This window comes from Alosa alosa, chromosome 1 (assembly GCF_017589495.1).
Source record: "Alosa alosa isolate M-15738 ecotype Scorff River chromosome 1, AALO_Geno_1.1, whole genome shotgun sequence".
NCBI classification, from domain to species: Eukaryota; Metazoa; Chordata; class Actinopteri; order Clupeiformes; family Clupeidae; genus Alosa; species Alosa alosa.
The window spans coordinates 15347831-15372664 of NC_063189.1; the positions used below are offsets into that span (position 1 = coordinate 15347831).

At 44.8% G+C, this 24834-nt stretch overlaps 1 protein-coding gene across 1 annotated transcript in view; it reads left to right on the forward strand.

The window, feature by feature from the left end:
• The window catches only part of ncana (neurocan a), a 75662-nt gene that overhangs the window by 27249 nt on the left and 23579 nt on the right, over positions 1-24834 (forward strand). The window contains exons 3-9 of the mRNA XM_048259059.1: positions 7428-7838; positions 9846-10020; positions 10785-10912; positions 11896-12309; positions 12930-13106; positions 16718-17398; positions 22392-23153. Of these exons, the coding sequence (XP_048115016.1) occupies positions 7428-7838; positions 9846-10020; positions 10785-10912; positions 11896-12309; positions 12930-13106; positions 16718-17398; positions 22392-23153 (2748 nt within the window). The remainder of the gene's footprint in view (positions 1-7427; positions 7839-9845; positions 10021-10784; positions 10913-11895; positions 12310-12929; positions 13107-16717; positions 17399-22391; positions 23154-24834) is intronic.

Genomic DNA, 24834 nt, shown 5'->3' on the forward strand with positions numbered 1-24834 from the left:
GTGAGAAAGTGCACAATGATGGGGGGCAGCAGAGGGAGGAAGTGGCAGATCTGTAAATGAAATAGTTCATCTGAAAAGCAGCAGGGTCTGTGATCTTTTAGCAGATTTTAAGACGTGAGTCTGTGTTAAGAAAGAAGTGGCTTAGGAAAACCTCATTGGCTTAGAAGGGCTTTTTAAGGGTTTCTGTGGTGCCAAGTAAAGAAGTACTTGCTCTTATTCCCTACAGAATATTAGATAATTATTCAGGGGATTTCAGATTCATCCTCATGGGAGAATACAAAATGTAGATGAAGAGTTTTAGCAGTGGCCACTGGCATATGAAATAAAAGCAAATGACATAAAAGCAAATGACTATCATTATGCATCCATAATGATAGCAGGGGCTTTTTTCTGAAATACATGTCACACATCAACACCCATTATGTACTATACAATATAATGTATACTGACGTGTGTTAAAGGCATCCGATGCAAGTTACCTTAAAATAACAGCTTCTAAGTTGTTGTGATCCCATCTGTGGCCTAGGGAGAACCAGCTTTACAACTTCGCCCCTGACCCGGAGAAACGCACTTGTACTTATGCTCTTGTACTTGTACTAGTCAAAATACTATCTGTGTGAGCAGACAGTTCCAATCGAGACATCATCATCAATCATGCTACTTTTCTCTTGGTACTTTTCCTGGAGATAGGCCTACTGTTCCTGTGAAGTGGAACAGGCCTGGGGATTGGTAATTTACAGCTGTAGTCATGGTAATCGGAGCGGCTTTATTTCTCTCCTCATGATATGAAAGGTCTTATTTACAGTAAAGTGCTGTTAGCGCCAGGCCTCTCTACTGCTCCCTGATAGCTGCTCTCGTGCAAGCGCCCCCACATCACTCGGCTGCTCTTCTTTTTTTTTTTTTTCCAAATTTGTTTTTTATTGTTTTCTTGAAATGGCAGTACATGAAAGCAGTAAGATGGATACAGGTTTACAATTTTAACAGAGAACCCACCTCCCCCCACCCCTACCGAGACAGCAATCCTAAAATAAAGACTAAGTCAAAATCTAACATAGACACAAGGAAAAAGACCAAAAACAGGTGAAATAAACCAAAACAAACACAGAAATAAGGGGAAGGGGGGGGGGTGTATCTCTGGATTCCTAGATTGAAGATACATGTGCAATAGGCAAAGGGTGTGTGAGCGGGGGTGCCAAGAGAGTCAGACTTGGGAATCTAGTAGGGGTATAAGTTCTGTGGAATTAAGAGAGGAGAAGAGAGATATGAAAGGATCCCAAGTGGAATGGAACTGCGTTGTCCTATTTAGTCTACTATACCTAATTTTCTCCAGGTGGATGCAGTTCATTAGGTCTCTCATCCAGTGTACATAAGAGGGTGGCTGTGGAGATTTCCACCTCATAAGGATGGATCTTTTGGCAATTAGAGTGGCAAAGGCTAGGGCATCTTTCTGGCATTTTGAAAGAGTGACTATAGTAGGTGGGAGGCTAAGGAGGGCGACAGAGGGGGTGGGGTCAAGGACAGTTTCAAGCTTTAGGGCATTTGAAATAAAGCTGAATATGGACTTCCAGAATGTTATAAATTCTGGGCATTGACAAAACATGTCCATCGGTGTAGCTGGGGCTTGTCGGCATCTATCACATGTAGAGTCAATATCAGGTTTTATCTTAGAGAGTTTGGCTTTAGTCCAATAAACTCTGTGAATAAATTTAAGTTGGATGAGGGTGTGGCGTGCACAGATGGAAGAGGTGTGGATTCTGTTTAGAACTTCAGTCCAGTCCTCATCATCAAGTTCATAGCCCAAGTCTATCTCCCATTGTTGTCGCACTGACAAATCTTCTGAAGATGCCAATTCTGTAATGTTTGCATATAAGGAGGAAATTACTCCTTTTTGGTGGGGATTCGTTTGCAGTATTCTTCAAGAGGTGTCTCCGTAGGGATAGCTGTTCTTTCAGCTATGTAGTTGTTCTTTCACACAAAATCCCGAATCTGGAAGTACTGGAGATTTAGGAAGCTGATAGTTTTGGGATAGTTGAGAGAAAGAGGCAAATACTTTGTCTATGTATAGATCTTTAAATACCACAATGCCTCTCTTGAACCTAACCTCAAATGTTTTGTCCTGTAAGGATGGGGGGAAGGCTGGGTTGTTATTACAGGGAGATAATATAGAAAAGGTCTGAATTCCATAACTACGTTTAAACTGTTTCCAAATTCTCAATGATTGGCTGACAATGGGACTGCAGTTTGGTTTAAGTGGGGGCGTAGACTGTGGTGCACACGCTAGTGCTTCAAGAGACAGCGGTTTGCATTGAGCCTCCTCCAATTGTACCCAGGTCGGAACCCAGTCACTAAGGCCATAGTGACAATGTAGCCAGTATAGTATGCCATGTATATTTGCCGCCCAATAATACGCCAGGACATTCGGGAGGGCAAGCCCCCCTAAAGCTTTCGGTTTCTGCAACAGTGACTTTCGTATTCTAGCAGGGCCTTTGTTCCATATAAAAGAAGAGATCAATTGGTCCAAAGATTTGAAAAAAGACTTGGGAATAAAGATTGGAATTGCTTGAAAGAGGTACAGAAACTTAGGTAGCACGTTCATTTTAACTGAGTTTACACGGGCCGTAAGGGTTAGAGGGAGTGAGGACCAGCGTGCAAAGTCAACTTTGGTGCGCTCTAAAGTAGCTGTGAAGTTCTTTTTATGCATGTCTTTTTATGCATGCACATTTTCGGGTGCTAATAACTCCAAGGTATTTAAATTCATTCTTAGCCAGTTTGAATGCAGCGGCCGAATAGGGGAGGGCTTCTTCCATAATATTTAAGGGGAACGGTTCACTCTTGCTAACGTTGAGCTTATATCCAGACACAACGCCAAACTGTTCAAGGCAGTGAAGAACTCGGGGGGAGTGACTTAGCTGGATCCGAAAGATAGAGTATTACATCGTCTGCGAAGAGCGATATTTTTTGTACTATTCCACCCCTTGATATGCCAGAGATCCCATCATCTGAGCGGATGGCTATGGCCAATGGCTCAAATGAGAAAGCAAAAAGAAGGGGGGACAGGGGGCACCCCTGCCTTGTCCCCTTCTGTAACTCAAAATAGGGGGAGGAGATGTCATTTGTACGCACGGAGATGTATATAGGAGCTTCAACCAAGCCATAAATCTTTTACCAATACCAAACTGGCGTAGAGTAGCAAAAAGGAAGTCCCACTCAACACGGTCGAATGCCTTCTCTGCGTCAAGAAGAACTAGAATCTCCTTAGAGCCTGGAGAGGGTGTGTGTATAGTGTTTAGAACCCTTCTGATGTTAAAAAAAGACATTCTATTTTTATTAAAGCCTGTCTGGTCGCAGTGAATCAACTGTGGCAGGATAGATTCTAGTCTCCGTGCTAAGACTTTAGCCAGTACTTTGGCGTCCACTGGGCACAAGCTAATGGGCCTATAACTGCCACATTCAAGCTGGTCTTTGTCCTTCTTCAGTATTAAAGAAATTGACGCTTGTCGTAGGGGCTGGGGCAATAGACCAGAGTTCAGGGCTTCGTTAAACATGTCAAGCATGGGCTCCGCCAGAACATCTACAAATGTTTTGTAAAATTCAATAGGAAACCCATCAGGCCCAGGTGACTTGCCACTCTGCATGGATTTTATAGCCTGGGCTACTTCGTCTAAAGAGAAAGGTTCGTCCAGTCTGGACCTGACGTCTAGGCCAATGGAGGGAATAGGGAGGGAATTTAGGAAGCGGCTGACCAGCTGACTGAGAGTGGTAAAGTCTTATAAAAGTTGTAAAAGCAGGTATTTATATCAGAAGAGTTGGAGATAATCCCTAAGTCATGATGTCTGATCTGGAAAATTAAATTTTGAGAATACTGCTGTCTGGAGTGGAATTAGTTTCCAAAAAAAAAAGAGATGTCACCATGTTAGTACTGGGTAAACTCGCTATCTGACAGTACCAGAGGATTCATTCGCCATGTTTTTAAAGCCAAGGGCTTCCCAGGGAGATGGACCGTTAACAGAAGAGGCGCGTGATCAGATATAGTAATACTTTCATAAGAACATGACTTAATTTTAGATAAAAGTTTGTGGTCTAAGAAAAAATAATCAATTCTGGAATAAGAGTAGTGGACATGTGAGAAGAATGAATATTGGCGTGCAGTGGGGAAGGAAAAGCGCCATACATCTGATACCGCAAAATCTTCAAGAAAGGCTTGAATGGTCTTGGCTGAGAGTGAAGTGGGTGCAGGTTTGGGAGAGGAGCGATCTAGCCTAGTATCTAAAACACAGTTGAAGTCACCGCCTAGAATAAGCTCAAAAGTGTTGAGGTCTGGGAGGAGGGAGAAGAATTTAGAAAAAAAATTGTGGTCGTCCCAATTCGGAGCGTAAATGTTAGCAAGAGTGACTTTTGTGGAGTATAGGAGACCTGAAACAATCACAAATCTCCTATACGGGTCTTCGAGAATAGAGGATTGAGAAAATTGGACTGTGTTTCGGATAAGAATTGCCACTCCCCTGGCCTTGCTCTGAAACTTGGAGTGAAAACGCTGGCCTATCCAATTTCTGTGTAGTCGTTGATGATCTTTTGCTTTTAGGTGAGTTTCTTGGAGAAATATTATATCTGCCTTAAGTTGTTGAATGCGGCTAAATACTTTATTTCGCTTAACTGGAGAATTGAGTCCCTTTACATTCCAACTCAGAAAGTTTACCGCCCCTGCAACAGTGGTGCCCCTCACACTCATTTAGGTAAGTGGTAAGGAGGGGTGAAATGGTGAAACCTGTGCCATATATAGGAAGAGAATCCAGAGAGAATACGATTAGGGTAGGATACATGAATTACAACAAGACAACATAAAAGCAAGTAATAACTCAAAATAAGATTAACAGAAAAGAGAGGGGTCAAAAAGGTTCCCTCTGCTGACAGGGTGCGTGCCCTGTCGGTGCTGTCACCCACATATTCAATACACATTCTCAAAGGAACATCTAACTTTGAGAGTACTGTGAACATAGTTTAACATAAACATTGTGAAGCATCAAAGATAAAATCTGAAGTTTACACTAAGAATGATCCGGCACACTATACATTGTAATAGTTTCTTGGACAGTGAAATATATCATGGTCGCCTGAGCACAATAATAATAATAAAAAAAATAAAAACAGTAGAGTTACAACTTTACATTCCACCTCCTTGAGAATTACCGTCATAAAAGTATAGGCTATAGATAACAAAACATAAAATCTGACCAAGGAGGGCATGAGAATAGTTCGAGAGCAAAAGGATAGAAAAAAAATGTAGTAGCCTAGGCTGCTACACTGCGTTGGCCGTAGTAATAGTGTTTACTAAACAACATAGATCGATATGGCAATAGCTGGAAGTCAACTGTAATCAGCTAACCATCACACTACAAATATCACACCACATATCAAACCTCGAGAGCCTAGCCGTCTAGCCCGTTGTGGTTGTTCAGAGTAGGCCTATCCTGTTGCAGTGAGGGTTGAATCCTGCTCTTAAAGAATGCGGCTGCGTCTTCTGGTTCCTCATACTATTACATTGATTAGTGGCAAAAGAGAGAATGACCCCAGAGCTCTTTCTGAACTTTTCAACCAAGAAAAACATTCTGATCCGTAGAAAAACTCAGGTTAACCTTTTTAATATATCATCTTCTCCTTATAGAAATATAAAGTAAAATAGATGCTGACACCTCAAAGAAGATTTACAGTTTTTCTTGATTGCTTTGACCTGCTTAAGGAAAATGGGATCCACTTGGTCTTCCTGAACACTTTCTTTGCAAGTCATCTCTTGCGAATGTGTTCCTACGTTTTCATTGGGTTCACACAGTTCTCACACCCTTTTGCAAAACAGTTAACACAGATGTCATTCAAAGTCCCCCAACTCTATTGGTTTCCCCGTGCTCAACAAAAGGAAAACATCTTTTCACAGGTGGTAGAGATTCCTTTACATTCCATTACAAGTCTGAAACTCTGATACACCTGTGTGAAACTCTTTTACACAAATCTTCAATCAGCAATCATTCATTATCCATAAGAGATGCCTGTTCTGTGTTGCTATTTGCAACATCTCTGTCCATCTCTGCTGGACTTGTCGTCCAGTGACAGCTTCACCACACCTTGAGCCGAGTCTGTTTCTCAGTTAGCTGAAGCACTGTGGTTGTGAAGGGCACTTTGAAAGGCCAATGGTTGATTGAGTAGAGGAAGAAAACTGGATTAAAAGGAAGAAAAGGATCCGAATAAAAAAGGGAATTTGAAAGATTACAATACTGATAAATACCAAAGAGAAAGTGTGTGTGTGTCTGGGTGGGTGAGATGAGAAGCAAACTTGTCAGCAGCATGTCGATGGAGGCAAAACCTTGAAAATAATTGTGAAATGTCACCCCTTGTTATTCGCCTTTCTCCTAGGAGAAGAATGCGGAGTGAGAGAGAGAGCTGAAAAGAGTGATAGAGAGAGTGATAGATGAGAGGCTGAGGAAGGATAGGGGGAGGGGGAAGAGGAAGATGCGGGGCCGGAGGAGTGGAGGGGTGGGCAGCAACAGGAGACCACAGTGTGCTGTAACTCCAGTGAGGGCACTCTGAGCAATCCCACTGCACCCATTAGAGAAGGCCACTTGAGTGTGGCTGTCTGCTGTTTGCTGTACATCATTGTGTGTGCAGAGCAGACTCTCTCGTTTTTGAGCTGTTTGTCTACACCACAAACACTCACTCTGTAGCACATTGTCTATGTGGGGGGTGTGTGGGTGTGTGCGTGTGCATGTGCACTCACGTGTGTGTGTGTGTGTGTGAGAGAGAGAGAGAGAGAGAGAGAGAGAGAGAGAGAGAGATGCATGAGCATGTGAGCATGCAGGCATGTGAATCTGTTCCATGAGTACTCGCCAGACTGCAGGAGTAGTATGTATGTGTGTGTATGTGGTGTCCCATATCATCAGGTAGTTTTCCATGGCACACATTCCGGACTGAACGCTCCCCGCCAGTCCTCTACACAGCAGCTCTCGCTCCCCGCCCGTCTAGGACTCTTGACGCCTCTGGCGGTCTGAGTAGCTGCCTTACCACTCCATCGGTGGAGTAGCCCTCCAAGGCTCCTCAGAGTGAGCCTCCGCACTGTCATGTGGGAAGTGTTTCCAAGAGGTCACCCGGTGTCACTGTGGAGGACACAGCACTGGACAATTCAATTTGAAAGTGGGAGCATGAGTCACTTTCCTCTCCCTCTCTGTCTGTCCATTTCTTTCTATCTTTTTTTTGTTCTACTCATCTCCTCTGCACCCTTGCCGTCTATTTCCTCTGGGTTCCTGATCTCTCGCCGTCAACTTAAATGGGCATCTCTCTCTCTCCTTGTTTCGTTCTCTCATTCTCTCTTTTCATTCCTTCTCTCTTTCTATCCCTCTTTATCCCTCTCTCTCTCTCTGTTCATCTGTCTATCTCTGTAGGCGTGAGTGAGGCTGACTCACTGGTGACCCTGCGTAGAGTGTTCCATCCACCAGCGAGGCAGCCATTGGCCAGCTCTGCTCTCTTGCCCTGCTTTTGGTCCCTCCCCTCCGCGTCCACCCCTGGCCAGGAGAGGGGCTCCCGCCACGCGCCGCCCCCGATCCGCTGGACCCGCAGCTGGGCACGTGAGGGCCAGGCACCCCTGGAGAGAACCATCCTGACCGTGCGGGAGGGGGAGGTCAGAGTTCACCAGGCCTTCACTGGACGCGTCAGCCTGCCTGGACTGGACGGGGATGCCCGCAATGCCTCCCTGCTTGTGTCCAAGCTCCGTTACAATGACAGTGGGGAGTTCCGCTGCCTCATCGCCGAGGATGACCAGTACCAGCAGGACACTGTCACTCTGGAAGTCACAGGTCAGTGATATGTGAATGTGTGTGTGTGCATACTCACATGGACGCAATCCATCAATTATGGGGTTTATCTCTGTTGCAAAGACTTACAAAACTGGTGCTCTAAATAGCGATTCTGTTGTCTGTCTTTGAAGGTTCTCTTATTGACGTATTGAACTGCAATTTGGAAACACCTGCTTTTACAAGGCAGAAGTATGTAGGCGCAGAATAGGCGTGCGCTTTCAGGAGCAGTCTTTGTACATACCGTGGAATACATAATTAGGCGCTCTTTACTCTTCCCCTCCCAGCTTTTTACGCTAAACTCCCACTTTCCCCTGGATCCTCCCAGGAATGCATATGCATGACATGAAAAACGCAATCTGCCATTTTCAGCTCCCGCGACAGGCAGTTTGAGCTTTTACATCATTGCGGCCTGTTTGTACATACCTCACAATGATTTTACACGCACGTTGCGAAACAAATACGCCTGAAGTGGGTGCAAAAACGTTCATTTGGCCCAGAGTGTCTAAGAAATTACTTACATTTGAAAGTATGTTTGAGCCTTTGTGATGAGTTAATTTTTTGTAGACAATCACTAAATGCCTGCTTTGCTTTTCACAGACAATGCATAAATACCTAAACCATGGAACAAGGAAATACAGTGCACTGCTTATAAACTTTTAGGAGCTGCTACTAATGCTGCAACTAATGTTGTTTATATACTGGGCTGCTTGTTGTCTGACACTTGAGGTGTGTAATACGTTTTCCTAATTCCCTACATGAATGTGCAGGGAATCTCTTAGCTCGTTATCCATGGCTACATGCAGCTATTGTAGCCTTTCAAGCTCTACAAATTATTCAGCGTGAAAAATCAATTAACGCCTTGAAAATAAAATTGTAAAGTTATGTGAAAACCCCATTAGTCTCATAGTGACCTTGGAGGCCGGCTTAATAAGTAGTGGTGGAAAGTTGCAGTCGAAACTTTCCTCATTTCAGATTCTGTGCGGCCGCTCTGAATTAATCAACGGCTAATGGCATTGATCGATTCTGTCAATAATATACTAATTCTGTTTTCCTAATTTTATTGCTGTTTTCCCCCCCATTTGTTTCGCTTTTTCAATTTAATTTGAATTTCTCATTAATTGCTTAATTACCCATAACTTTTTAGTTAGTGGCTGTTGATTGATCACCATTGACAGATACCCTGTGTAGTGCACTGTGAAGTTCATTCGCTGAGACACCAGTGCAGGGCTCCAGTGGAGTGCGCTGGGCAGGCAGGTCTAAAGCAGGATGAATGTGAATGTGAATGTGAATGCTAATGACACAGACAGGTTTGGCACTGATGAGGCTGCTGTATGAAATATGACTGAGGTCCACAAAAACAAAGGGACGTCTCAGAGAAGAGAGCAGGGTGCAAACAGTGCGCGAGGTGCAGAAAGGGAGATGGAGCGCACTGATCACTTGCTGTCTCCACACTACTGTGTCTTCCTCAGAGTCAAGGTGTATGATAAACCCAGTCGGCTCAGTTACCCAGACATACTTCACCTTTGGACTTCCAACTAGGTTGAGGCTCTCTGGATGTTATACGCTTGTTCTAGACAGACTTTCATCCTTATGTCAAAAAAAATAAAACTCAACATTTGGGGAAATGAAAAAGAGTAATGGCCCCATGTGTCCGGCTGAAATACATTTCCTCAGTGCGTGTGGCGAGCAGAATATGAATTAGAAACAAGTCTTTGTTTATCTGCCTTGGGACAGGTGTGGACAAATCTGGAAGAGATATTCTGGCAGAAACACAAAGCTCTTGTTGATCGTGACTGTGGGTGGATGACATGGGAGGTGGTGGTGGTGGGGGCTGGGGCGGGGGCGGGGGTGGTTAATGCAGCTTGACCTCTGCTAGATGAAGGTTGAGCGGCACAGAGGACCTGCTTGTTTCCCGGGTGGAGCTGGAGCAGAGGTGCTGTCAGGTGTCGTGGGGTGCTGGCGGTGAACAGGTGTCACGGCACCCTCTGACGTTCTCCTTCTCTGCAGGTGCATTGTTCCATTACCAGGTGCCTGGCGAGAGCTACGCCCTGTCCTTTGCTGACGCCCGGCGCGCGTGCCAGCAGAACGGTGCAGAGATGGCCTCGGCTGCCCAGCTCATCGCCGCCCAGCGCTCCGGCTACGGCAGCTGCTCAGCAGGCTGGCTCTCTGACCAGACCGTCAGGTGAGGAGGATCTGGATAAAAGTCCTACTTTAAACTGTCTGATGAAGACAGGTTGGATAAACAATTAGGGCATCACATATTCATTTAAAAAAAATCTTGAGAAGAAAGGGTTTTACATGGAAGTTGTCCCTCGACGAGTGAAACCCCCTTTTGGGGAAGAGTATGATTTAGATTTTCATTAGTATCATAGCCACAAGTATTTAGTCTCCCTTACTTCAGAGGGTGATAGGGCTGCGTACCTGGTCCTCAGGGTGATAAGGAAAATGCTCTCAGTAGTAAAGCAGAAATTAAGTGCAATTCGATCTTCGATGCTCCCATTTGGGAGATGACACAATACAGCAAATAATATATAAGTCGTTGTGCTGCCCTGATATTGACCACCATCCCCAAGTGTACAGCTTCTTATTTCCCAGTCAACCGTGCAAGGCTGCAGCGCAGCTGGAGAGAGTGTTTTTTAACCAGCGAGGCAAAGGGCCTGGTAGGCAGCCAGCAGGAGCATCTTGGAAAAGGAGAGGGCATTTAAAGGAGAGGGCATTTATTTATTCCCCAGGACGCATATGGCACAGCCGCTTTGGCAAACTCCCCTTTAACAAAGGTCCAGAACTGTAGCTGAATTAGCATAAACGAACAGCAATTCAGCTGCCGTTGATCCCCAGGCTAACTTGTCCCCCCCCCCCCCCATGCTGCACAAAACACACACACACACACACACACACATACACAGAGACTTGAGAGGAATCAAGCACCTCATTGGTTTTCCACAGGTACGCCATCCAGTCGCCAGAGCTTGGTTGCCATGGACACAAGGAGCTGTATATGGGTGTGAGGAGTTACGGGGTGAGGAACCCCACAGAGATGTTTGATGTGTACTGCTTCGCCTCCGAGATGCAAGGCAAGATCTTTTGCTCTTCCCTCATTCTCTGTGATCTGTGTACTGCCAGCTCATTGGCCAATTGGGTGCAAGAATCAAAGCTTTTCCTGGGGGCTGTGGTCATGAATGTCTCAACTGAAACTAATGACATATCAAGACATGACAAGATGCAGTTTCCTATGGCTAGAAAATAGCCATATTGGAATCAAATACTGTCATGTGTCATGGTCTTAAGAACCAGATCTTGATGGAGTATTTTTATATGTTTATAAATGTGAAGAACAGCAATGATAGTAATAAGACTGGAATATTGATATGATTGAGGTTGGGTGTAAAAAATCCAGTCTAAAAGTAAACCATAGTGCAAGGGGTTGTTGTCAGTTGGTGTGATGTAAATGCCTCTTGAGATGTGTCATTTTGTGCGGTGATTATTTATGACAGCTGATGGCACATATTTCACATATGGCAGATATGCAGGCGTTCTTTCCACTATATTCCTGAAAACAAGAAGATAAAGAGATATATAGAATGTATAACACTATGCCATTATGACATTTTACACACACACACACACACACACACACACACACACACACACACACACACACACACACCACCACCACCACCACCACAACACACTTCTCTCAATTCTCAATCTCTCAGCATATCTTTTGTTCCCATGCGCAATACTGCAAACTGCTGTTTTTTTATTAGAAAAAAAATGTGAGCTATCAGACCCAGCATACTAAATCATATTTAACGAGGCTGTAGGATCACTGAGATTTAATAGGTTTCCCAGGGATTTCAAGTTCTGCACAACTCTCTCATGCAATTTCTCTTATTTCACACTCGTCAGCTTAGAACATTCTCCTTCAATTTACAGGGTAATGGCTAACCTACATTTAAATGGAACAAAGTAGAGTATAATAGAGACACACACAAAAGCACAACACAGCCATACTCATATAGCATTTATCTCAATGGAGTTCCTTCCTCATCTCCAGGTGAGGTCTTCCTCTCCTCCGCCCCCAAGAATCTGTCGCTACCTGAAGCTGCTGCCCACTGCGTGTCCAATGGCTCTCTCCTGGCAACGGTGGGGCAGCTGCAGCTGGCGTGGAGGGCCGGCCTGCAGAGCTGTGAGCCAGGCTTGCTGTCCGACGGCACCGTCCGCTACGCCGTCACCCAGCCTCGGCCGGGCTGTGGGGAGGGAAAGGAGCCAGGGGTCTACACCACTGCCCCAAGCACTGCTGCCATGGGCCAGCCCAACGCCACTGCCCCAAGCACTGCTGCCATGGGCCAGCCCAACGCCACTGCCCCAAGCACTGCTGCCATGGGCCAGCCCAACGCAACTGCCCCAAGCACTGCTGCCATGGGCCAGCCCAACGCCACTGGCCCACTCTATCTCTACTGCTACAGAGGTCAGCAGAGCAGTTCCTCTGTTTCTCCAGATGCGTTTTGATATCGATATTGTGACGTTATGTATTATCTAAGTGGTTCAGTTGTTCATGTTTTGCTTTGTTTAAATCTTTCCAATCTCATACAGATGGAATGTGCACAATAAAAATGCCTTAAATGAAAAAGCTATAACCTTGATATTGCTTTGTGACTGTCATCATGCAATTTGGGACTGCATCTCTGATGAACTAAACTGCATGATCTTGATTATGACAGCACACAGCACTGAAACAAACAACACACACCGCGGGCCATTCTACCTGCCCTCCTCTGCAACACACACACTCTAATGCAGAGGCGGACATCCAGGTTCCAGAGAGTAAAAGTCCTGCCATATATTCTTTCTACCTGTGCACTTAATACAGGTGATATCACTTATTATCTGATCTACCTGGCTGCTAATTAGGATGAGCTGGTTTACTAAATGGTTGGATCAAATACTTGATCAGGACTTTTACTTTCTGAACCCGGGATGTCCGCCTCTGGTCTAATGGCACCTCATGATCGGGATATCTTCCATGCGTCAGCCCTGCACGTCTATTGACACCTCTCGTCTGTGCCTGTGTCTGTGCTTGGGTTCTAGGTAAGCCGCGCAATGTTCTGACCAACATCGTGTCGTCTCTGCTGATCCCCTGGAAGCTGAGCACCGAGAAGCCCCGCCGCAGAGGGACACAGGTGCCGGGGAGCAGCGTGGAGTCCAGGACGGGCTCTGTTCCCCCCCAACACACACAGACGCAAACGCAGACGCAGGCCACAGCTGGTAAGAGCAAGCCCAGACCCTAGAGGAATAGTTTGGGGAAAGAAACACTCAAGTGTTGGTTTGGTTCAAATTCATAGACACCTGCAGAGATTTGGATGAATATACACAAAAACAAAAAGACACGCACATGCACACCCACACGCACGCAAGCACCCACACACACACACACACACACACACACACACAAAAGGCATGCACACACACAGGCATGCACACTCACACACACACACACACACACACACACACACACACACACACACACACACACAGGCATGCACACTCACACACACACACACACACTCACGCACACAAGCATGCACATACACACACACATACACGCACATGCACTCACACACACAGCAAATATGTAACATCTTGGGAAAATGCTGTAGTAAGCTGAAGGAGTAGTAGTATTTGGTATTAGTGTGAATGTGACTCTTCAGAAAAGGTGATGCTCCAAGGCTTCATTTCTGTCAGAGGAATGTGGGATGAATACTAGAATTTGTCATGGTAAAGAGAGAAAGAGCGAGAGGGGGTGTGGATATGGTGTGTGTGTGTGTGTGTGTGTGTGGTGTGTGTGTGTGTGTGTGTGTGTGTGTGTGTGTGTGTGTGTGTGTGGTGCGTGGTGCCCAGAAACAGTTCAGGGTCTTGCTTAATCATCCCTACCCTCTAATGGCCTGACTATCCTCCCAGCACTGTGGGATGTGTCGACAATCACACACACACACATACACACACACACACACACACACACACACACACACATACACACTCACATACTGTACATACAGACACATGCACGCATACACACACACACACACACACACACACACACACACACACACACACACACACACACACACACACACACACACACACACAAATACACACTCCTCGTGTATATGCAGGAGTTCTGTTCAAGGCCAAGCAGTCATTCAATGGCTTTGATTTGTCCTGCTGGAGCAGAGAGATCACCTTCGATAAGAAGTCTTATTACTTTCTGACACAGCACTAGAAACTCCGTCCTCTCATCCCCATATCAGTGGAGAACCCCCACTGCTTTATCTTAGTCATTTCATTAAAAAACTGTTTTGTTTGAGCAATTAAATAGCAAAATTTCATCATCATTTAACAATTACATGGATGATTAACTAACTGTCCAGCTACTTAGGAATGTAACATGTCCTGGTTAAATCTGCTTTGAGCTTTGGATTACAGTTTTTTACAACTGTTTACACACGTTTTCAAAACTCTGTGTCTATTTTTCAAAACTCCACACAAAAACCAACAATTGCTCACACAAAATGCAAAATGCCTTAAACCTCCAGCAAAATGACACACAACATTCAAAATGTCATACAGTTTTTTTCAACTGCTTACACACTAAATCTTTGCTTGTCACACAATTTTCTAAACATGTCCTCCAAACATCATAACCTGACACCAAATCTGCAAAACCATACACTAATTCTCAGTGTTTGACTCAGTTTTCAATTGACTAAAACACATTTTGCAAAACATCACACAATTTTCTACCTAACACACAAAAATCTAACAGGAAGTAACTTGATTTCGTTCTTCAAACACAACCCATCAAAATGCCACACTAAATCACCAGTGCTTCACTCTTTCTCTTCACATGTGTAAACACTCTTTACTTTACTGAACACCATCCAATCATTGCCTTAGTATAGGTCTATGAATAGATATACTCTCTATATAGGTATGGACCCTTTCAATCTGCTTCTAGAGGATTTCCGGTTGAAATATTCAGAACCAATGCAGATACTTTGAAAATTACAGTAATCGGACTTTAGCTTACAGTAATGTTCTACAAAAAGTTGACTTTATGTAAAATTTTCTTTTTACTCTATTTTTGTTTGAACCCCCCATGTACATCTGGTGGTCACTGTATTCTTCTTTGCTTTTTTTCTTGTTTGCTGTAAAATACTGTATTCGCAACAGCAAATTATTTGGGAAAAATCACTAGTTTTGGTTTCAATATTGCTTGCATTTTTACTCTGTATTTCAATTTCTCTTTGTTGATACCGTAACTTTCACTCTTGTATGGAAATACATATAGAAAGCCTAAGACAGAAGAGCTTTAGGTTTTGAGCAACAGTGTGTACATGATGTATCCAAAATGTCATATTATGACAAACGTGTTTGTAATGTGAGGCGAATGTTTGCTTTAAAGATGTGTTTTTGACATTTTGAATGTTGTGTGTCATTTTGCTGGAGATTTGAGGCATTTTGCATTTTGTGTGAGCAATTGTGGGTTTTGTGTGTGGAGTTTTGAAAAATAGACACAGAGTTTTGAAAACGTGTGTAAACAATTGTAAAAAACTGTAAACACATCTTTAAATCAAACATTCGCATAATATGACATTTTGGATACATCATGTACACACTGTTGCTCAAACCTAACGCTCTTCTGTCTTTCATAGGCTTTATGTATTTCCATACAAGAATGAAAGTTACGGTATCTACAGAGAGAAGTTGAAATACACAGTAAAAATGCAAGCAGTATTAAAACCAAAAAATAGTGATTTTTCCCAAATAATTTGCTGTTGTGAATACAGTATTTTACAGCCAACAAGAACAAAGCAAAGCAAAATAGACCACCATATGAGGCAATGACCACCAGATGTACATGGAGTTCTGAAAAAGCTGATTTTGCCTATGGAAATGACTGACTACTATCAAATTACTTTGCTTTTTCAAAAGAAAAGTGTGTGTGTGTTTGTCTGTATGTGTGTGTGTGTCTGTATGTGTGTGTGTGTGTGTGTGTGTGTGTGGGGGGGTGTATTCATAGGTCTATAGAAAAATACAATTTTGTGTTTTTTATACACAAAAACACAAAAAAGACACAAAAATATAGCAAAAAAGACAAGTTTTACTGTACATAAAGTCATTAATTTCAAAGTATCTGCATTGGTTCTGAAATCCTCTAGGGCCAGATTGAAAGGGTCCATACCTACATATAGAGTATCTATTTATAGGCCTATACTAAGGCAATGACTGGATGGTGTTCCGTAAAGTAATGAGTGTTTACACATGTGAAGAGAGAGAGTGAAGCACTGGTGATTTAGTGTGGCATTTTGATGGGTTGTGTTTGAAAAATGAAATCAAGTTACTTCCTGTTCGATTTTTGTGTGTTACGTAGAAAATTGTGTGTGGTGTCTTGCAAAATGTGTTTTAGTCAATTGAAAACTGAGTCAAAACTGAGAATTAGTGCATGGTTTTGCAGATTTGGTGTGGGGTTATGATGTTTGGAAGACATGATTAGAAAATTGTGTGACAAGCAAAGATTTAGTGTGTAAGCATTTGAAAAAAACTGTAAACACAATGTTATTAGCAGTTCTTACCTTCTTACCTATCTAACGAAAATGACATGGAAATATTGAATATGATTGTTCATGATTGTTCACATGCAGTATCTGCAACACTGTATATATTTTATTGCATACATATGACACTAGAAACATGAATATGCCTCTTCCTATTGTCACTGTTAAATGTTGACAAATTGGTCAAATTATGTCCTAGCGTATGATACCCTTCTGTGTGAGATGGCAGCCTAACGTCTGTCTCCTGAATGCTCTGTCTAGACACCTCAGGCAGTGGCTCCAGTATGTCCACGCCATCTCCAGATGCTCCCCAGTCCTTCTACTGGACCGGTCAGGTGGACCCAGACAAGCAGAACCTCTCCAGACCCGACTCCTGGTGGTCGGAGGTGGCTGATGCCGACAAAGGGGAGTACGTGACTCTGCAGTTGCGGCCGGGCGACACGTCGCTGGACTGGAGCGGATCCATGGACAGGCCCCGGGACGTGAAAGGTCAGGGGTCAGGCCGAGGTGGTCAGGACAGCCCAGGAGGGTCGGCGAGGGAGGAGGTAGAGGATGACGAAGAAGAGGGCGCGTCGCCGTGGCGGACGGTGACCCAGAGTCCACCGTCGGGCCGGACGCTGACTCAGAGCCCCTCGACGACGTCCTCGACGACGGAGCGGAAGGGGAAGGATGCGCTGAACAAGATTGTGAACTCCTTCTGGAAGCCCTGGAACTACCTCACTGGAGCCGAGGAGGACGGCGACCCGCAGGAGGGGGTCCGCACCAGCACCATCCCGACGCAGACGCAGACACAAACACAGACACAGACGCAGACACAGACACAAACCCAGACGCAAACGCAGACGCAGACACAAACCCAGACGCAAACGCAGACACAGACGCAGACACAAACCCAGACGCAAACGCAGCGTACGCCAGACCCAACCAGCACACCAGTATCAGGTCTGTAATTGTATTAGACAGTAAATAGTGTGCGTGTGTGTGTGTGTGTGTTGTGTGCGCGCGCACGCCTCTTTTCTCTGAATATCTTTTCTGTCTGTCATGTGTCTGTGTCCATCATGTCACCCCCTGGATCAGATGCCAGCCAGTAAGCCTCTGTTTGCAGCACAGTCACCTTGACAAGGATTTCAAAGCATCTCTCAACATGAATCCCTTTGCTCTCCTGTTCATTCAACGTCATCTGTGTTGTTAGGGATACGTCTCTGTTTCTCTATAGCCTGTGTTGTTTTTCTCACAAGAGAAAAGAAAAGATGATCTTGACACCCGATGCTTCTCATTCGATGGCTCCTTTCATGATGGGTTCTCTCAGACAAATCCACCAACCAGGCAGGCAGTGGAGACAATGTCATTGTCAATGATAACAGAAAGGGAGAGGAGGAGGGGAGGAAATTATACAATCAATTATACAACAGTAAATCTGACCATTATGAAATGGGCATGCGTTAAAACAACAATGGCATGATATATGACTAAAGAATATACAGTGTCACAGCAGATTCATACCACTAGGGAGAACAAACAATGTGGCTAAATTACTCTGCTGCACACTAGTAATTTATGATCAGTTTGTGGCAGGCTTGTGCAAATTTCCAGAATTAAATTGAAACTGGATCTTAAATTCCAATTCAGAAGCAGAATTGCACAATTCGAATTGTGCACAACCCTGGTTTTTGGAGACAACTCAGAATAGGATTGTCTGTACTGTAAGTAGAGCTCATAGGTGTGGTGCTACTCTGATGGACGTTTACATGTGAACACCCTGCTGCTTTACTCTGTTGAGTTACATAAGAGGATTACTGCTCAGTACTGTGTCCTTGTCGCAGGAGACCCCCTCACCTCCTTAGGCCTGAGAGAGTCCACACTGAGCCAGAGTGAGCACAAGGGACAGACTGTGTACAGGTTGGACTCATTAATGCCTGTTGATGGAAGTGAATGTCTATAATGGGTGTTATGTCACAACATACCACATAGTGTTTATTATTATTATTATTATTATTATTATTAACATACCACATAGTGTGTGACCAGAGGAAGTGTCTCCTCATCCAGTTATTTTTGAATCATCTCCTGTGTTGCTACTAGGAGATTTAGATTCTAGAGGGATATAGTAAACTTCTGTCAACCTCAGATATATATATATATATATATATATATATATATATTTTTATTGTCTCCAGAAGCTCTATTTTCGACTAAGCTGTCACTGTCTTCCTAAAATGTAGGACAGCGATATGACAATCCTTCCACAGGGCCTTTTTAGTTGCGCTCATCTCTCATTTGCAGTGCCTATTCTTAGCTTCATGTTATTTTCAGTGTGACCGTGGAGACCCCTGCAAATCAATTCATTCTTATTTCTATCTTACATTTCAATTTTCTCCCTTTTTTAGCAAAACAATAGCGTTTTAGTTCAGCTATAATTTGGTACATCTTTCTTTCAAAGAGTATACTCTAGTGGACCAGAACCTATATCCATAATCCATAAATCCATATAATGTCATAAGTTTTGTGTTTCTATGAACACTATATTTGAATAGACTAGACAGAAGTAGTGAGTAAAAAATAACAGTTTTTAAGTTTGATTTTTTTGTATGTTGTTTGGTTTGGAGAGCAGCAAGTGACTTGTTTTAAACACACGCCAAGTCAGAGATCATCAGGGAGTGATGTCAGTGGTATCAGTCAGAGCACACATCCCCCTGGAGGGAGAATGAAAGGAAAGAGAGAGAGAATGAAAGGAAAGATAGAGGGAAAGAGAGAGAGAATGAAAGGAAAGATAGAGGGAGAGAGAGAGAGAGAGAGAAATGAGCTGGAGCTGAGGGAGTGGAGTTAGGGCAGAATGAGGCGTGGTAATGGATGCCCTCCTGTCAGCTCCGCGACTTCAAATTAAATGCAGCGCCTGAGACTAGCCTCCCTAAGCCATCAGGATACCTCTGCTATTTCATCACGCTTCCCCAGAGAGGGAGAGACAGGGAGAGAGAGAGATAGAGAGAGAGGGAGAGAGAGAGAGAGAGAGGGGAGAGAGAATAAGGAAAGGGGGACAGCTAGAGTAAATAGAGAGAGATAGAGCCAAGGATTCTGAGTAGGTAGACCCAAGGAAAGAGATGACGAGAGAGATAGAGAGAAAAGAAATGGGAAGAGGGAAGAGTGAGAGAGAGAGAGAGAGAGAAAGGGGGGGGGGGTACAGGGGAGGATGAAGAAAGATGAGGTGTCGGAGCACGAGACAGAGCAGAGCCAGGGACAAAACCAGCAGCAGTCAGAGGGGCCAGGCAGGTGCCAGAGAACTGGACTGAGGAGGAGAGGCAGTGGACGGCCCTGGCCAGGCAAGGAGGCTGAGTCGAGCGGCCTCGCAGGCCCCTGCAGAGGTGTGCTTAGGTTAACCGTCCCTCCGTCCGCATTAGCATGCAGCCCAGCCCTGCCCAGCCCAGCCCAGCCCAGCTGGAGGTCCCTCTCCGCCACTCTCTGGCCTCATTAATACAAATATCCTCTCTGGCCCAAATTCGGTGGCGGCCGCCATTAATGTTTAACTGGGAGAGGGAACTTAGTCAGGCTGGTGCATTATTCAAGCCCCTTTGGCAAATTAAGGATGGAGGTTTCTTGTCCCCGCGCCTTCTGAGCAGGACGAGTGATGTGGTGTGGGTCAGTAAATGAGTGGCAATGTGCAAGGGGCTCAGAGTGTGGCCCAACTGCAGTGTAAACACTCAAAGCTGTTTGTCATACTGTACCAGCCATGACTTAGAAAACTGCAGCCTTCATGTGAGCTAGGGCCGGATGTGACAGCCTGGCGTGAACAATGTGTACCTTCCCATAGAATGCAATTATATATGGTGTTATACTGTATATTTCAGCTTGCATCATACAGTATGTTATCATATGGTTGTGAAAAACAAATTGGTTTTTAGGTGGAAAAAAAATAATTGTGTGACGTGTAGTTAGTGGTTAGGGATAGACGCAAACAGAATAGGCAAGAGGTACATTTGAAGGTGGGATGTGAATGTGGGAAAAGAGTGGATATTATGGTATGTGTGTAATGCAACATGGATGAAAGCTCTAAAGCCCATAGTAGCCCACCAGGCAGGGGCCGGCCCAGGCCAGACGTGGAGAACTAAGGGTAAGAGAGAGCAGAGCTGAGTGGCCGAGCAGAGAGTGTTGGAGGAGGAGGATCTAAGATGGGAAGGAGATCTGGGTTATGAAGAGTACAGAACGTAAGAAGCAGAAATCTAAATCAGTATGGTATGGTCATAGGGAGCCAATGAAGTTGCTGAAAGACAGAAGTCATAGTCAGTTCTATGGAACAGCCCAGAACACAAAATTCTGAATTCTGAACAAGTTGATGTTTGTAAGTTGAGTATGAGAGGACCCAAGAGTTAAAATAGCCAATACAAGAGGCCAGAGTGCATCAGGAAATACAAGAGGAATGTCAATTTCATCAATATTGAGTTGAGAAAGTTACCGTGGAATGACATTTAGTACCTAGTGCATCTGCCCATGAACATTCACAGAACTGTAGCAGGATGCTCTTCGTCTTTTACACAAGGCATTCACTTGACTGCAAATGCTTGTCTCTAAGGAGCCTGCCTCTTGTATGCTTTTCAGACAGTTCTGGATAGCTGATGCAATTATTTAAAGGTTTGAGCTCACGCTTTAATTAATTCAGTCAGAGTTGGTCTCATTCACTGAAGGGCGGAGGAGCAAAGTCAGGGTCACAGCAGTGTCAGAGTGAGATGTTTTGCTCCTGTGCCGAGGCTGATCCTGATGGCTGCCTGCACCGAGTTGGTTAATTAATAAAACATGCTTTAAAAGCAGAGGGGGGAAATAATTAGGCCTAAACGGAGTTTATAATTGCGTTGTTGCTCTGCTTGTGATTTCCATAAAGTTCCCATGCATGAGATGCCTACTGAATTATTGAAGCCTAAATAATGATTAAATACCCCCCCTCCATCATGCCAATGTGCTGTGTATGTGTGTGTGTGTGTGTGTGTGTGTGTGTGTGTATGTGTGTGTTTGTGTGTGCCAGGGGAGAGGGGGGAGAAAATATTTCAAACACCCTAATCAGGAATCACACTGAAAAAAAATATAGCATTTACATAAAAGAAAAGCAAATACGCAAATCTGTCTCCCCAATTCTGTTCCACCTCATTGGGAATCTGATAAAAGAAGCTCAAGTCTTGTGATAGTTGATTACATTGTGCATATCCACATCAGGCAGCTTGTGGTGGCTGCGGGGGGTGTTTGGAGGTGAGCGCAGCATCAAGGGTAGAGCGTGAATGGGGCCAGGAGCAGCAGCATCAGTGCTGTAATTGGAAAAACAGCTACAGCGATCGGATGACTTGTTTAGCCACAGTCAGACCGAGTGTGGCAGCACCCAGACTCTGCATGGCTGAAGGCGGATTTATAATGAGCATGCTTGTACAAAAATGCTTGTGTGCGTGTGTGTGTGTTTGGTGGCAGGGGGTTAGGGGGTAAATGAGTCTACTTTGGATAAGAAATCTCATTAACAAATGTAACTAAGTTATATTTTTATTAAGCTGAAGTAAATGGCAGGCAAGGATAGAGTGTGTGAGGCCTACCAGTTTTAATTTAGAGCTAATTTAGAAACAAGTATTTATTTTATCGTTAACAAAATGGTGAAAAGCATCATGCTGTGTTTAACTGATCACTGTACAATAGGGTAGAATTAAATCAACTAGTGTAATAGGATTGGACCAGTAAGAGTGATGAAATCAAATGAAACCCTGTTACATACAGTATCTTTAGTACCCTCAGACTAGCTTAAAATCCATTATAGATCATTAGTATGTGTGGACCGGTTCACCTACCTACTGTATCTATCCCCACCTTTTCTCCATAAGAAAGCCTTAAGACTCCCTTGTTTAAAGGAAGCCATTGTCTTCAGTGAGTATTATGAGGTAATCATAAGGGTGTGTTTTCCATCCCACAGGACTGATGTCGTGGTGGGGCCGCACCTGGCTTCTCAAACCGGCCCCAACCTCTGGGCCTTCACCTGGAGCCTCCACCACTAGCAGCGCGCCAAGGGTCAAATCAGGCCAGGAGTCCACACCTGAGGCCACCATCACATCAGGGGGCTGGTCAGTGGTAGTCCCGTCCAATGGCGATGAGCGGAAAGTGGGCAAAGGCGGCAGTAGCACATGGAGTGAGGTCAAGCCGAACACCAACCCCTCCAGAACCAGGTCCACCACTACGCCTCCGTCCAGTACAGCAACATCCGCCACCACCGTGTCGTCCACCACCAGCACTCAGAGAGGGAAGGGAGTGGAGGAGGCCCGGGGGGAGATTCAGTACGAGCGCCGGCCACCCAGCACGGGCCGAGGCAGGTCCAAAGGTGACCGATCCCAGAAAAAGGAACCCAAAGTTCCCAAGGGACCATCTACCACCCCCAGCCCCACCACCGCCGCCCCCTCTCCAACCGTGACCTCCCGCCAGACGCCAAACCTCTCGCTGGGGCACGGGGGCTCCGTGAAGCCCCTGACGGAGGACGCCACCCCACTGATCCAGTCCACCCGCCTGCTGCCCGAGCTGAGGTCCACTGCCCTGGAGGCGTACGGGCCCAGTGGGAGTGGCGGTCCAGCACTGGCCACAGAGGACGAGGCGCAGACTCTAGGCTCAGGAGTCCTGCTGCCTGGCAACCCTGCGGAAGACTTCGCCCATGGCAACGAGGAGCTGTCCCGGAGGAATGGCTCAGGTGGGGTTCTCTCTTTCTCTTCTTTCCCTCTTTCTCTTCTTTCTTTTCCTTTTGTGTCATTTCACCTGCTTCTCTGTGGGTCTAGTTTCCTTCAGTCTTTCTCCCTCCCTCTCTCTTTCTCTCCATCTCTCTCTTCTTGTCATGAACCCTGACTTAGATAATGTTTTATCTTTGTGTGCAGCTGGTTGCCTGCTGCAAAGTATTTCAAGGTTAAAGATGTTTCAGAGTTTGTCTTGTCTGCATAGCAACACAGGTGCTTTTTCAGCTCCCAACACGATAAAAGTGTGCCTCTCTAATTAACAAAACTGCTTGTGCTTGTTATGTGAGCACCATTCACCCCTAGCAGTGATAGATCAACACAAATATTACTTTGTAATAACCATGCAATTATTTTAAGCAGTTCTTCTATTTAATTAATTATATTCATGTCTGATGTACCGTACAGTACATCTGCTGTACTTGAAGTGCTGAAATGCTTGCTACAAGGACTATCTGACAGTACGTTGTTCCCTAGCACATAAAAGCATGAAGGCCCTTTTAGATAGAAAGTGAATTGTCCTGCGCTAACTGCAAGTTAGTCCCTCATTCAGTCTGACACTGAACTGTTGTCATATCCCATCACCCAGAACAACCTGTTAGGAGATACAGGGAGAGCCTTGCTGAGGGCCATCTTTGTTCTAATGAGAGCGACGAGAGTCTTATGGAAAGGTATCAACTACTGAATGAGGCCCATACTCTTCATACACTTGTATGAATTATTGATTTGTGGGTTCCTTCGAATGCCAAAAATGAAAGACAAAAGGTTGGCTATTTGACTGGATTGTTTGGCTATTTGCACTGTTGTTTGTTGTTTGGATAGGGCTGTAGTTTCTAAGTCTCATCTTACAGTTTAATCACATTAGCTGATCAGCGGTCCTCTAAGATTCCATGAGTCTATGGGGTATCATTCTTGTATTACTTCCCCTCTGTTTCTCTCTCTCTCTTCCTGTCTGTCTGTCTCTCTTTCTGTCTGTCTGTCCATATGTTTGTCTATTTGTCTGTCATATTCTCTCACCATTTTTCATGTCAAGCGACTTTCTGTTGGCAGGAGATTATGGTGTTGTCAGAGAGAATCATAATGCCTGTGGCAGGGCACACCACTGAGCTACAGCTTATCTCTCCCCTGTCATCACCGTCAGACATGGCCTCCATCACTCTCTCCCTCTCTCTCTCTCTCTCTCTGTCAAACCTTACACTCCTCCCTTACTTTGTTTCTTCTCTCTCTCTTTCTCTTTCTCTTTCTCTCATCGCTGCCTCTCACCATTGTCTGTGCCTCTCTCTCTCTCTGTTTTCACTTTTTTATCTTTCAGAGTTTCTCATGAATTCTTATTTTCTGTTGAGCTATATTACACAGATGTTATCTCACAGTTTCTTAACCCCGAGCATATGCTGAGTTATGGTCCCTGTTGAGGAGTGGAACACTACCCTGTAATATAGCCAACATGGTCCTTGTTTGTTTCTGCGTTTGCCGTAAATGCCAAGGTGTTCCCGTGGGAACCTGGGGTCTGGTGTCTGACACAGCATGTGATGGGAAAGTGTCAGCTCATCTCCAGGCCGATCGATTTTTCCACCCTGCTCCATTTTTATTGAGAGCTCCTAGCCCACAGCACAGCACTTTTTCTAACCTCACGGCCGCCAGCCC